General features: G+C 46.6%; 1 protein-coding gene across 1 annotated transcript; it reads right to left on the minus strand.

Annotated features, from left to right (window-relative positions):
• Nucleotides 1-4,878: 4,878 nt before the first annotated feature.
• Nucleotides 4,879-7,662, minus strand: LOC120568834. The gene is made up of 2 exons (XM_039816556.1): nucleotides 5,571-7,662; nucleotides 4,879-4,961 (listed from the first exon to the last, which is right to left on the minus strand). The coding sequence occupies exon 1, from the start codon at nucleotides 7,600-7,602 to the stop codon at nucleotides 5,806-5,808; it is 1,797 nt and encodes a 598-aa protein (XP_039672490.1). The 5' UTR covers nucleotides 7,603-7,662; the 3' UTR covers nucleotides 4,879-4,961; nucleotides 5,571-5,805.
• Between the last annotated feature and the right edge of the window lie 7,667 nt (nucleotides 7,663-15,329).

Here is a 15,329-nt window from a genome sequence, read left to right on the forward strand (position 1 = left end):
CCTTCAATACATAATGCGCTTCCGTTTAAGACAAAGTGGCTCTTAGCAAAATAAGACTTGTTCTCTTAATCAACTCATCCCCCTGGTTAAATGACGCCATTTGCTGTTTCCGGCGTGAATGTCGGAGGACAGTGGAACTATTGCTGTACTACTGCAGCATCTAAGCTAACCTCTTTAGGAGCCTCCGTTATTTTAAACGAACAGTCGCCCAGCACGCACACCTAAACCATGCCCTTAGCTTTCAGTAGTTCTGCACAGGACACTGATTGCCTGGGCCTCGGTGGCTCGGACACTAAACATAGAATGTAAATATAATGGAGATAGCATAAGTGACGTCACCCATTGGTTTGCGGACTGCCATTTTGAATACAGCATGCATTTTGGCCAACACCATCTTGGTATTTTGGAGTCAAAAGTGACCATATTTAGACAAGATGACGGAGCCGGGTCGAATGACACGGCTTAGCCACCATCTTGTATGGTTTCAATGGTGCTGTACTGAGCTAAAGGCTAGAGAGGGAACGTCGCTGATTTTCAACCTGCTGAGGCAAGTCATCCAGTAGACTTTTGTCGGCGGGTAAACATGGACCTCGTTGTTGAAAGTAATCTCTAGGACAACAAGAGGATGAAGGAAAAGAAACCAGGGCAGAGAATAACAAATGACAAAATAACAAAAGCAGTTGTTACAGAGAAAGTGATGAAGATGATGGTGGGATGTGCAGAGTGAGGGAGGAGGGGCATTAGAGTCAAACAGGGACTGAGAGAGAGGAGGGGATGAAGAGAACGTGAGAGAGATAAATCAGTTACATGACTATGAGGTTAGTTCAGAAAGCTGCCAGAGCTGCAGCTATCTGCAGATCTCTGCAGATGGAGGTTGAGGACGGAGCCGAGCTCTGCTTTCCACAGTTCCCTAACACCTCCTGCATAAAGCCCTTGTCTCCTTGGCCCAAAACAGTTACCATTATGCTGTACTCCATCTCTCTGGTCACTGTGACTCTCAACCTGCTCATCATCATCTCAATCTCCCACTTCAGGCAGATATTAACTTTTCAGCTTCTCTCTACAGGAATTGTAACTTAAAAATGTGAACAGCTGCTGTATATTTAGAAGAATTGTCTTTGAGCTAGTACTGAATAATGTTGCTCCAAATGTTTGACTTTGATGCCAGGGACTGTTGTTCATGTCCACTCTCTTACCAATATTAAGCATTGTTTCTGTCCACCGTGACCTCAACCAAGTCATTTTAACTGTCTACACTTAAACATATGGTAACTACTGATGTGGTGGTTCGGAACATATTCAAACTCATAGCCTTTTTTTAAATACTTGATTGGGTTGTTATGTCATTCTTTTTGGTTTCTCTTTCCCTCCAGGCAGCTCTACACACCCACCAACATCCTCCTCTTCTCTCTGGCTGTCTCTGACTTTCTAGTGGGCCTCGTGCTGATGCCTGTAGAAGTTCTCCTAAAAACATCCTGCTGGTGTTTTGGTGACATTGTGTGTTCTCTGTGTAATTATGTTTCAGTCATTAATTGCACTTTCATAAATGTTGACATGGTGCTCATATCAGTTGACCGTTACGTTGCTATTTGTGACCCTCTGCATTACAACACCAGAATCACTGTGAAAAGAGTTAAACTCTGTGTTTGTCTGTGTTGGCTCTGTTCTGTTTCCTACAGTGTTTACTTTTTAAAGGAAGACCTGACTCAACCAGGAAGGTATAATTCCTGCCACGGAGAATGTGTGTTCGTCATTGACTATGTTGCAGAAGTAATAGATCTTTTTTTGTGCTTTATTGTTCCCATTGCTGTCATCATAGCTCTGTATCTGAGAGTATTTGCCGTGGCTGTGTCTCAGGCTCATGCCATGCGCTCTCACATTACAGCTGTCACACTCCAGCATTCAGTGACTCCAAAGGCAAAGAAATCAGAGCTGAAAGCAGCCAGGAATCTTGGTGTTCTTGTACTGGTGTTTCTAATGTGTTTCTGCCCATATTATGTTGTAACATTGGTAGATTACAACTGGATTACAGCTTCAATTAAACCCTTTTTTAGCATTCTGTATTTTTGTAACTCTTGTCTAAACCCTGTGATCTATGCCTTCTTGTACCCCTGGTTTAGAAAAGCAGTTAAACTCATTATTACTCTCCAGATACTGCAGCCTGGCTCCTCTGAGACCAACATGCTGTAAAGACACTGTGGAGGGACTGAGATCAGATAAGGATAAATGAATGAATATGTTCCTGATGTTCAGTGAGTGAAATGTCAAATACAGAAAGTTAATATATGATTACCTGTCAATTAAAAGACCTGTGCTTCAGCTATTGCTTGTTGTGCACTTTTCCTCTCTGCAAAGAGTCCTAAGCACCATATACTGTTGCTAGGTAATTACCTGGTTTAATGCAATTTTTAAATTCACTGACACTTATGAAGGATGTTTTCTTCCCAGGGAACCGTTTTTTTCTTTTGATGGAAACATTTCACAACTACAGCTTTGACCTCATGTCTCTATGTTTGGTCAAAGCATCATCTCTGTGATTTGTGTACATTTTGTTGCTAACAGAAAGAACAGGCCTGCTGAGCTCCTGTTTCACAGAGAATCAAGTATAGAAAACCATCAACTGTAATATTTAAAGCACAATAAAGTTCTTTGGCAAGAAGTTAAACAACAGGGGTCTCATTTATAAAACTGTGCGAAGGATCCTTACTATAAGTGTACGTACGCCCAAAATGGCGTACGCCAAAAAAAGGTCAAATTTATAAAACCATGTGCACCTGTAAGGAATGTTCCCTTTATAAATCAGAGATTACCTACAAGTGTGCTTACGTGGATCAGCCTCTTATCCCGCCCTGTACACGCCCATTTTTAACCATAAATAGTCAATGCAAAGCACCTCGTGAATTAAATGCTGATCAGTGTATGAATGACCCTGGCAGTTGTTAGACCGAATCATGATGACTGGTGGAGAAAAAGCAAAAAACTTCTCAGACGTTCAGGAATTGCTGCAAATTGAATTATAATTTCGGCCTGTTCTTGCACAATGTAGGGAAAACTGATCTATAACTACATGTATTAATAATACGTCCAAAACGGCAGGCATTACGGCACTCGGAGACAGCTTCGATATACCAGACGTATACGATAAGCTTTAACAGAACTATATATTATATCCAAACAAGCCTTAGTGATTAAGTTGAAGATTATATATAATATTTATAAAAAACTTAGCTGTCAGCCATTTCCCTCTGGAAACAGCCGATTGCCCCCAGAGTGGCGAGGACCTGTATTTGGACCGACCGGGATGTCACGTTCCGGCACGTTGCCCTCTCTACTGGACCCAATTCAGTACATAGATCCAATAGCTCAGCTTTAGGAAATCTAAATCGGCATATTAGTCAGTCATCGTCATGGTCCCTGAAGTCTCTTTTTCTGCTGATTCTTCCATTTCTGTAGTCCTCCTGCAGGGCCAGCAGTGCCATCATGCAGCATTACGCACGGGGGTCACCGCAGTATTTATATGTTTACAACAATTTGTGATTGTTAACACCTTGCCAAAATCACAGCATCAACTAGTGGTATCCCCCACCACAAAGATGAAAGAAAGTGTAATAGGCACTTTTCTTTCTTCATGCAGGTTTTGTCACAAACACTATTAAAGTTCAGACTGATAACGAAGACATTAAGGGTAACGATTGCGCGAGAACTTAACGGCTGTATTTTCAGACTTTGACATTTGATGATATATGCACAGTTTTAAAGACAAATATTTAGTTTTTTACACTGTTCTGCCGTTATCTAATGCTAGGGTATGTGATGCTATCCTGTATTCCATGCAGTCGGGCCATATCATTCTCCTGCGCTCCATAGCAGACAATGTGATGGCGAGAGAGCGCTGATTAAACATTAAGAACAAATTTTTATTTAAGATTTGAGTTGGAGGTGTTTATGGAACAGTTATCACTCAGTACAAGCGCAAATAACACTGCTGGATTTAATCTTCAAAAATGTGAGTGAGGTATCAATACTTGAAAATATTACGAGTAATCGTTATTCCCATTTACTTCCTGCAGTCTGACTTCAGTTCACCACCTCACCATCTGCGTCGCCAATTCCTATTTTGTCTCCAAAACGTCCGTACACCTGGGTCAGAGTTTGCGTGGAGGACCGCACATTCTCCCGTCAAGTTAGTTTTTCATAAATCAGAACCTTTGCGTGGGAAGTGGCATACGCACATTTTCAGCCCCGTTTTGTGCGTACGCCACATTTATAAATGAGACCCCAGGTACTTTTAAAAGACAGGATTATTTACAGTTCATCAGATAATATTAGTTACATTTAACTTATGTTAGACAAATTATGTGAATGCGATGGTTTGCCATTTAAAATATTTTTTATTAGAAAAATTATCACATTTAATGTCATTTATTCAACTGTACATAGCATTGTGATTTTTTTTGTCAAGTTGATAATAATATTTGAATTTATATAGTGCTTTTCACGAACTCAAAGTTGCTTTACAGGGCAGGTAGATGATAAAAACAATGCACAACAAAACAAAGCAAAACAAGATCCAGGCACAGATGAAAAGGAAGGGAGCTGGCTATGGATAGGCAGAGGTGAAGAGATGGGTCTTGAGGCGGGACTGGAAGATGGTGAGGGACTCAGAGGTGCGGATCTCTTGGGGGATGGAGTTCCAGAGCCTGGGAGCTGCCCTGGAGAAGGCTCTGTCCCCAAAACTGCGGAGGTTGGACTTGTGGATGCAGAGCAGACCAGCTGAGTTGGATCTGAGGGACCGTGAGTGTGAAGTCGTGTACGTTATGTGCTGGCGCTACCCGAGCTGGCTATGTACTCCGATAAGAGAGGCGCTGCAACCTTTGGTTTTAGTTCAACAGATTTATTGACCTCCAATCCCAGCATGTGAATACAGTGCTTGTTGCTAGTATGTGTTTGTGTGTGGTTTTCTGTAAAGTAAAGGAATACAGAATATGTAAATATAACCTGTACATAACGAATACAAATATATACAGATTACAGATCAATAAGCAACAACTCACTGCAATATACACAATTATATGTAATATACATAATTGCTATGCAATACATAGTTGCTGTGCAAACAACCAAACACTGGATAGTACTGGAAACCAATAAATTCTAATGAGAATCGCTGCAGGCCTCATTGTGCAGTTACATATATTGGCCACTAGATGGCGCTCTAAGACCACAAATGAACATAACAGCTACATACAGGTGCAATAGTCATGTGACACACCAGCGCCATGGCCGCGGTGAAATGCGCTTCAACAATCAAACCAGCAACACCATCGCGAGTGCAACAGCTGAACCAATACTCAGCAGGACTGTAATCAACCAATGCAGAACACTGTGCTAACATGCATCCATGAATAAATGTATTAACCATTGTTTCTGAATAACATATTTGCAATAAGCTCCCAGCATTACAGTAAACATAAGCATGCAATCCTGAACTATAGCAAAGAAAATACTGTTATGTTAGCTACAAAACAAAGATATATGCAGCACCAGCATGGACATAATATTGCGCCTACGTTCTCAATAACGCACACGGCAACACAACAGAATGTTATATAAGCAACGTGCAACTTCAGGAGCAGCTGTACTCGTGTCTGCAGCGAACTACAAAAGGAAATGGCTGAATTGCGCATGTGCGCAAATGCGTGAGTCCAAGGAGTGACGTCAGCTCGTCAGTCCAGCAGGGAGTTTTCCACAGCCGCCCCCGGATTCGTGGGACGAATGCGCAGTAACAGTAAAGTCACTGCTGGGCTAGGGAGCGCTGGTATCTCCGTTGTCAGGCATCCTTGGGAGCTCTATCAGTTTGGCGACAGGACGTGTGTAGAGTTTGCCCTTGATGTCAATCTCTGCAGTGCGTACCTTGCCATCGTCACTGTAGATAGTCCGTGTGATGCGTCCAACAGGCCATAGCGCTCTCGGGAGCTGTGGGTCAACAACCATGACGACAGCGTCCACAGCTAGGTCTGTCGTTGAGTTCCGCCACTTCTGACGTGGTTGGAGACCAGGGAGGTACTTGCGGGTGAACTGACCCCAGAAATGGTCGGCGAGTATCTGACTGTGTCGCCAGCGACGGCGTCCTAGCAGATCACTGGAGCCATACACAGCTTGGGGCAGCGATGCATCCCGCCGCCCCATGAGCAGAAGATTAGGGGTCACAGGATCAGGGTCTGCAAGGTCCGATGAAGCATAGCCTAGTGGCTTGGAATTGAGGATGCCCTCAATTTCAATGATGACGGTCTGTAGTACCTCCTCAGGGATGACTTGGTCCTTCAGGATGGTTTGGAGAGATGCCTTTACAGATTTAATTTCCCTCTCCCATGTTCCACCAAAGTGTGGAGCCAGAGGCGGGTTAAATCTGAAGGTGATGCACTGTGTTGCTAGCTGTTCCCTGAGCGATGGTTCAAGTGACTCAAATGCCTCGTGAAGCTCCTTGTCCCCACCGCGGAAGTTGGTGCCTCTGTCGCTTAAAATCTCAAAGGGTTTCCCTCTTCTTGCGATGAAGCGGCGGAGAGACAAGAGGAATGAATCGGTGTCCATACTAGGCAGTAGGTCGAGGTGAACACATCTGGTAGTGAGACACTTGAACACAATGCCCCATCGTTTCTCCTGTCGCCGTCCTATCTTGACCATATATGGGCCAAAGCAGTCTACACCAGTTGACCAGAAAGGGGGCTTGTTGAGTCGGAGTCGAGCGGCTGGGAGGTCTGCCATTTTAGGGATCACTGGCTTACTGCGCCACTTGCGACACTCCACACATTGCTGCTGGTGTTTCTTAATGGCTTGGCGGCCTCTGAGGATCCAATAGGTCCTTCTGATCTCTGCGAAGATTCGCTCAGGGCCTGCATGGAGTAAACGATCATCATAATCTTGCACCAACAGCTGTGTAATGGGGTGATCAGGCGCAAGAACAATAGGATGAACAGTGTCTTCAGGCAGATCCTCAGCTTTACGGAGACGACCCCCAACTCGGATAAGGCCTAGAGTCTGGTCGTATTCTGGGGAAAGTGGACTGAGACGACTGGTAGGTCGGACAGGGTGAGAATGCTGCAGAGCGTTGATTTCTTCAGGGAAGCTCTCACTCTGCGCTCGACTAAGAAGTACTACCTCTGTGTCCAGTCGGTCTGAAGCAGACATAGGGAGTGCTGCCGCCCCATGAAGGGACTGGTGAGTAGCCTGCAGTAGGTCAGACCAGGTGTTATACTGTGTTGGGTCAGGAGCAGATGCATCAAGGACAGTGAGTTGACCACAGAATGTGGATTTCCTGAGCTCACCTGCGTCTTCTGATTTTACCGTGTGGATAGCTGGCCATTGAGCCGGGTGATCATACAGGAAATCTGGTCCATTCTTCCAGCGGGTAGGTTGTGTCAGCTGATGTAGTGACTTTCCCCGTGTGATGTCATCCGCCGGGTTCTGCTCAGAAGAGACGTACCTCCAGCTAGTAGCATCCGTGAGCTCCTGTATTTCGCCTATACGCGTACCAACAAACACTTTATACTGAGACGAGTCGGACTGGATCCAGCTGAGTACAGTCGTAGAGTCTGACCACATTGTTGTCTGCCTAATAGGTATGGTGAGCTCAGTATGTAGCAGTTTAGCCAGTTGAGCACCAGTCAGTCGCGACCGGAGTTCAAGCCGGGGCATGGAGAGCTGTCTCCGTGGAGCAACACGGGATCTGGACATAATGAATGACCCGTACATGTCCTTCGTTGCCTTCAGCACGCAGATAGGCGACAGAGCCATACGCCTTCTCTGAGGGGCAGAAGACATGCAGGTCCACAGGAGAGTGATCAGGATCGAGGCTGACTGGCATATAGCACCGAGGCATGTCGATGTGATGAAGGTGGGATAGCTCGTTCTCCCATGATTGCCATACAGAGAGGAGTTCACCGGTGATAGGCTCGTCCCAGCCTTGCTCATTCCTCCAGAGAGCCTGGATCAGGACCTTAGCCCGCGTGGTGTAGGGGATAATGTATCCGAGTGGATCATATTGTGATGCCAACACTCTGTATACATTCCTCAGTGTGGGCTCCATGGCTACTGCTTGGCGGTGCTTGTAACCGATGGTGTCGGATGGGCAGTGCCACCGGAGACCTAGTGTTGACTCCTGGGGATCAGCTCTGTCTGCAGTCAGCCACAGCTCGCGCGCTCTCTGACCTTGCCTCTGGGGGGAGATGATCGATGACCTCTGGTTGATTGCTCGCCCATTGTCTCATATCGAATCCACCGTCAGCGAGCAGGACTCTCATCTTGTCGATAAGCTGTTTTGCCTGTGATGTAGAACGAAGAGACTGCAGGCAGTTATCTACGTAAAAGGCGTTGATGACGGAGTCCAGTACCTCTTGGTTGCCAGAGCTGTTGTCCTTGGCGTGCCGTTGCAGTGCGTATATAGCACAGCACGGACTGCAGGCAGTGCCGAAGGGTAGGACACGCCATTCGTAGATATCAGGGTTACGGTCTCTCTCCATATCCCGCCAGAGGAAGCGGAGGAGTGGTTGATCTTCAGGAAGGAGCCTAATCTGATGGAACATCCCGCGGATGTCCCCGCTTATGGCGACTGGATACTCCCTGAACCTGAGGAGCACGCCCAGTAGTAGTGAACCAAGGTTAGGCCCAGGAAGCAGGATGTCGTTGAGGGCAAGTTGTTGGTATTTGAATGAGCAGTTAAATACCACTCTGGCTTTCCATTGTGGTGAACAAGGTGGTGAGGAATATACCATGATTCATTAGATTGGCTTGCCTCATCATTACTGATCTTACCACGCAGTACCCAGCCTTCACCAGCTTGTGTATCTCCTCCTTGTAGACCTTGGCTAGATCTGGGCTGCTGGCCAAGCGCCGCTCAGTAGCTCTTAGGAGGGGCATCACTGCAGCTGGAGGAGCATGTAGTCTGGGTGCCGCTGCTTTGCGTAGAAGAGGTGTAGCGTAGCGGGCTACTCCATCTACTGTGACCCGAATGGTTTGCTTATCCAGTGTGTTGATAGCTACTTGGTCTTGCTTTGAACGCACAGCTTCCCGGTCTGATCTGTATGGCAGCGTGTCGATTTGCCAAAGCCTTTCAACGTGCTGATACAGGTCTTGAGCAGGAGACAGGAATGCTGTATGCAAGCAGGAGGCCTCTCTGGTGGGGTTCTGGAGGAAGTTGGTAGGTCCCTGAATAGCCCAGCCTAACAATGTGGATATGGCCACCGGGCCACCTGGAGGTCCCGTCCGCACAGGGCATACTGGAGTGATTAAATGGGGATGGTCGGAACCAATGAGGAGCATGGGCTGTACTCTATTGAATCCCTGTATTGGTACTCCACTCAGATGGTCATACCTCTTCTTGAGAGACTCCGCTGGACATGATTGGTCGGCAAGACTCAGCTCATCTGCAGTAAAGGCATGGTGTATGTGGTATTTCACCTGTGTGTTGGTCTGAGACGACACTTCAAATGATACAGAAGCACCTTTAAGATTCACAACATCCTGTCGAATGGTCCTAAGGGGCAAGACTTCTTCTTCCTTGCAGAGACCAAGATGTTTGGCGGCAGCTGGAAGGATAATGGTTCGTTCAGAGCCGTCGTCCAGTACGGCATGTGTATTCAGGATCTTGCCTCCATTGTGGAGCTGAACAGGGACTACTTTCAGCAGGACACGACTGGAGTGGCTAGCTTGGCCCACATACACCATGCTGGAGGAGGTGCTAACTGTGAGGATGCTCTGATTAGCTTTGAGTGCAACCTCATGTAGGACGATGAGGTGTTGCTCATTACAGGTGGAGCATGGCTTCTTTAGGGTACATGTCTCTGGTTTGTGTCCGCGGCCACATCTCCAGCATTTGTCCTTCTCCTTTATCCAGTTAGCCTTCTCAGCTGTGTTGAGCTTAGCGAACTCAGCACAGGCACTGAGGTAGTGTTCTTGATTGGAGCAGTAGGGACAGTATGGTTTAAAGCGCTCTCGCTTCTTAGTAGAGGACTGACCTGGCTTGGGATTGGCTCCAGATGTATCAGGGCAATGAGGTGGCTCAGAAGTCTCTGGTCGGTTGGTGATGTAGACGCCTGGCAGACTTAGACTTCTGGGGCCTTGTTGTCTTGTCTTTCGCTGCATCTATCTGTGCAGATTCCACCCTGGATGCTTCGGTAGCTCTCCTTGATACCTGTATGGCTTGTGCTTTTCTCTCCAACCACACGGCAAAGTCAGGGAGCGTGTATGTGCTATCGGTGCCACTGCGGATGATCCCCTGGGATATGCAGTACTCAGCGAAGCGGTCTCTGTAGTTGGCAGGCAGCTTGCTAAGCAGAGTGTCTACGTGAGAGCCACATCTCAGCTCGGCTCTGGAAGGACCGTCCATGGTGCCTAGCAGGCCCACCAAGGTACTAACAGCTGATGAGAAATCCTCAAAGGCTTGTGCATCACCTGGCTTGATAGGAGGGGAGTTGAGAATGGCCTTCAACTCTCCTTGAACAAGCTGGCGTGGCTGGCCATATCGCTGTTCTAAGGCTTGCATGCTGCTAGTGTATGGGGTTGGATCATTCACGTACCTCTTCGCCACCTGATAGGCATTTGGTAGTTTGAGGAGGTCTAGTAGCACCTGGTACTTATAATCCTCTGATAGATGTTTGTGTGGGCCAAGCACACTGTCCAATCCTTTCTTCAACATTATGAAGTCACTCTCCTTACCAGTACTGAATGGGGTCAGTTTAGGCTTGGGAATGCCGTATGAAGAAGCGATGGCCATTTCTAGGATGCCTGGGACTGTAGGGCCTGCCGGTGGCATGGCTGGTGCATAAGGCGCGGCTGGCTGCATCAGTAGTGGTTGTCCTGGTGGAGGTGGCGCATACGATGGATAATACAACCCAGCTGGATAAGGAGGATAGGCAGAGTAAGATTGGTACTGTAGCGGTGGAGGAAGAGGATGCTGAGGGGGAGGATTTGGAGGCTGGAGACGAGGCTGAAGCATGTCGGGCTGGGCAAGCGGAGCCTGATGTAGAGCAGACTGTGGCACAGACCGTGGATGCAGAGCAGTATCCTGACCAGGACAAAGTGAAGGCAGAGAGGTGTGGTGAGCAGGTACAGCGTGATCCATAGCTACCTGTTGCCTGGACGTAAGGGCTGGCAGGGTGTAAGTGGGTTGGCCTTGTCCGTGTTGTTCTCCCGTCTGGGATGGCATGAGGTTAGGCTGCTGTGATGGGGAACCCAACAGGGTTGCTGACTGCTGGAGGGGTTCTCTGACAGCTGAGGTAGTGTTCCACAGGGGACTATGGACTGGGCTACCTAACTCTAGCCGAGGCAGGCTGGAGTACTGTTGAGGATACCGAGGGTAATGCGGAGGATAAGCTGGGCAGCTTTGAGGGTAAGGCATGCGTTTAGCACTGTCCATTGTAATCTGCAGTTCCTCCAGCTGTTTACTCATGTCCTTATAGCGCGCTTCAAGGCGCTGCCATCGTTCCTCCTCGCGAATCCTATGCAGGCTTTGGTCAGGCGTGGCAAGGTCAACCTGGGCTCGGTCGCTACACAACAGATTCTCAGTAGCCTGATGGAGGGGTCCCTTGAATGGCGGAAGCTGTTTGGCTGGATAGTCAAGCTCGAAGTCCGCAAGGTACCCTGGGCGCTGTCTTACTCTGCTGGGACGAGTTCGGACATCTGGCTCTCTGTCGTAATCCTTGGAGGCTGCCATAGCGCAGCGGGGGGGGGGCAAAATCCGGCTCGAAGGACCACTTGTGAAGTCGTGTACGTTATGTGCTGGCGCTACCCGAGCTGGCTATGTACTCCGATAAGAGAGTCGCTGCAACCTTTGGTTTTAGTTCAACAGATTTATTGACCTCCAATCCCAGCATGTGAATACAGTGCTTGTTGCTAGTATGTGTTTGTGTGTGGTTTTCTGTAAAGTAAAGGAATACAGAATATGTAAATATAACCTGTACATAACGAATACAAATATATACAGATTACAGATCAATAAGCAACAACTCACTGCAATATACACAATTATATGTAATATACATAATTGCTATGCAATACATAGTTGCTGTGCAAACAACCAAACACTGGATAGTACTGGAAACCAATAAATTCTAATGAGAATACGCTGCACGGCCTCATTGTGCAGTTACATATATTGGCCACTAGATGGCGCTCGAAGACCACAAATGAACATAACAGCTACATACAGGTGCAATAGTCATGTGACACACACCGGCGCGTACGGGTTAATGCGCTTCAACAATCAAACCAGCAACACCATCGCGAGTGCAACAGCTGAACCAATACTCAGCAGGACTGTAATCAACCAATGCAGAACACTGTGCTAACATGCATCCATGAATAAATGTATTAACCATTGTTTCTGAATAACATATTTGCAATAAGCTCCCAGCATTACAGTAAACATAAGCATGCAATCCTGAACTATAGCAAAGAAAATACTGTTATGTTAGCTACAAAACAAAGATATATGCAGCACCAGCATGGACATAAAATTGTGCACTTACGTTCTCAATAACGCACACGGCAACACAACAGAATGTTATATAAGCAACGTGCAACTTCAGGAGCAGCTGTACTCGTGTCTGCAGCGAACTACAAAAGGAAATGGCTGAATTGCGCATGTGCGCAAATGCGTGAGTCCAAGGAGTGACGTCAGCTCGTCAGTCCAGCAGGGAGTTTTCCACAGTGAGGGTTGGTACGGGGAGAGGAGCTTTGTAGGTGAGGACCAGGATTTTGTAGGTGATCCGGTGGGAGATAGGAAGCCAGTGGAGTTGTTTTAGGACTGGAGTGATGTGGTGCCAGGATTTGGAGCGGGTGATGAGGTGGGCGGCTGCGTTCTGGACCAGTTGGAGTCGGTTGATGTTGGTAGAGCTGATGCCAAGGAGAAGTGAGTTGATGTAGTCCAGTCAGGAGGAGATGAAGGCGTGAATGAGTGTTTCAGCAGCGGGGGGTGTGAGAGAGGGTCTGATTTTGGCAATGTTGCGGAGGTGAAAGAAGGAGGTTTGAATGACATGACGGATGTGGGGCTCAAAGGGAGAGGGTGGAATCAAAGATCACGCCAAGATTACGGGCCTGGGGAGATGGGGAGACAATGGTGCCGTCGATGGTGAGAGTGGGGTTATTGATTTTGCTGAGTGTGGATTTGGAGCCTATAAGGAGGAATTCTGTTTTATCGCTGTTGAGTTTGAGGAAGTTGTGTTGCATACAGGTTTTAATAGCTGACAGACAGGAGTTGATGTGGGAGAGGGGAGGATTGTGGGGGGATTTGGTGCTGAGGTAGATCTGGGTGTCGTCGGCGTAACAATGGAAGTCCAGGTTGAAGACGACGCTAGCAGGTAAGTGATCATGGGAGCAAATAAAATATATAAATAAAAACATAATTAATTTGTGTCGTATTGGCAATATACGGCTCAAGAAACTGACAAAGATACGTAATTTCCTCTGCTTATAAATCTATATCTTTCATAAAGACACCCATCAGGGGTAACGGGGTTGTCGGTCTGTAAATGTTTTAACTTTTCTGAGCGCACCTCTCTCTCTCTCTCTCTCCGAGCACCGAGCTCCACCGCATCTTTTAAGAACGGTGACGCTGTTATCAAACGAGTATTGTTTGGTCAGTAGGCGGTGCTTTTATTGTCAGTTTCCCTTTTTTTCTTTTTGGGCTTTATATGCCCCCAAAAAGGGCTGCAGGGAAAGAGGTATGGAATACACAACAGCTTGAAGCACTACAGTCTTAGTCTTTGAAATTGGTATAAACCATGATTAGTGTTAGCCAGGTGTGTTACGTGCCGATGTGTCTTTAATTGCAGGGCAGAAAAACGCTCTAAGAAACACTGTCTCAAATAAACCTTTTGACCAGTTTTAAGCTACATTTTTACATTACAGAATTTAGATCTTGGTTGTTTTTATCCGAATGTTTTACCCGGATTAGAGATTTTAGTCTTTGATCGCCTGGATTTTAAGTTATTTTAAGTTATTAGGGAGGGACTGGGTTAGCCCTGCTGCACCCAACGCTGCTTCTCACCTCCTGAAGATTTCCCTCGACCCAGAAAGATCAAGTCATTGTTCAGGAACGCCACCAAAGAGATTGCTGAATTTAGGTTTGCCGGCTTTCCGAGGAATTGAAGACCAAAGACGCCCTGCTTATGTCTGACGTCTAAGGTTGCCACAGCTTTATCCTCCTGTGGTTGTGTGGCCACGTATTTTGGTTCATCGTGGAACTAATGATACTTTTCATAATTTAAGTGAACACACAGAAGCAGGATTTTAACCTCCTCATTGACGTTTTGAAGAGTACTGGAAAGCTGGTTTTATTTCTGGCCCACTTCCGTCTCTTGGTCGTGGAGCTGGTCGTTTTAGCAGACTCATCAACCTTCAGACTGGCTTTAGTGCGCCAGCAGGCTCCACATCATAGGTTTATGTGCTGACTGATTATTGGCAGAGGAGCATGGAAAACGGTCCTCTTTGAACTTTGACCACTGGGCTGTTCTTTTATCAGTACTCGTAGGACCTCAGGCTGGAGGGCTCCCTGTGTTGTATAGGAACTGTTTTTGAAATTGGACGGTGTCCAACTGGGTTTTTTCATCGTTTGAACTCCAAGTGACTAACGTTGGTGGTTCAAGTCCGTTTTAATGTATTTTAATTTACCCAACGCCCAAGTTCTAACAGGTATTTTATGCTGGAATTCAGTAAAAAAATGTTATCCTCTATTATTTGGTTGGACAAAGTAGTTATGGTTGGTTATTTAAATATTCACGTCAATGATTTTTTGCACCTTTGCTGCTGATTTTCTTAATGTCACTCTTGTCTTTTAATTTTACTCAACATGTGTCTGGTCCCACACACATGAGGGGTCAATCTTTGGACCTTGTTCTCACACTTTAAATCTTGACTCTATTTGCTCGGAGGAGCAGCATGTTACTGACCGACACTGGTTCGAAACTGTTCCCTATCCCAAGCTCATCAGGAAGGCTGGCTCGATGGTCGCGGCTGAACTACAGACGGTCCAGCAGGTGGCAGGGGCCAGAACACTAAATGAACTAGGATCAATACTGACCAACCCTGCACACCCACTCCACTTCCTGAAGGTGATAAACAGCAGCACCTTAAGTCAAAGAGTGATGGCACCAATGTGCAAGAAGGAGCGGTATAGGAAGTCCTTCATACCAGCTGCTATACGACTCTATAAATTCCTTCAAAGGATTAATAAAAGGATCTAGAGGTGTTTGAATTCTCCTCGGTTAATTTCATTCGCTATTTAGTCCACTATAAAATACCCGCAAAGCACTACTAATTTGAGTGTACATACT

This window comes from Perca fluviatilis, chromosome 11 (genome assembly GCF_010015445.1).
Source record: "Perca fluviatilis chromosome 11, GENO_Pfluv_1.0, whole genome shotgun sequence".
Taxonomy (NCBI): domain Eukaryota; kingdom Metazoa; phylum Chordata; class Actinopteri; order Perciformes; family Percidae; genus Perca; species Perca fluviatilis.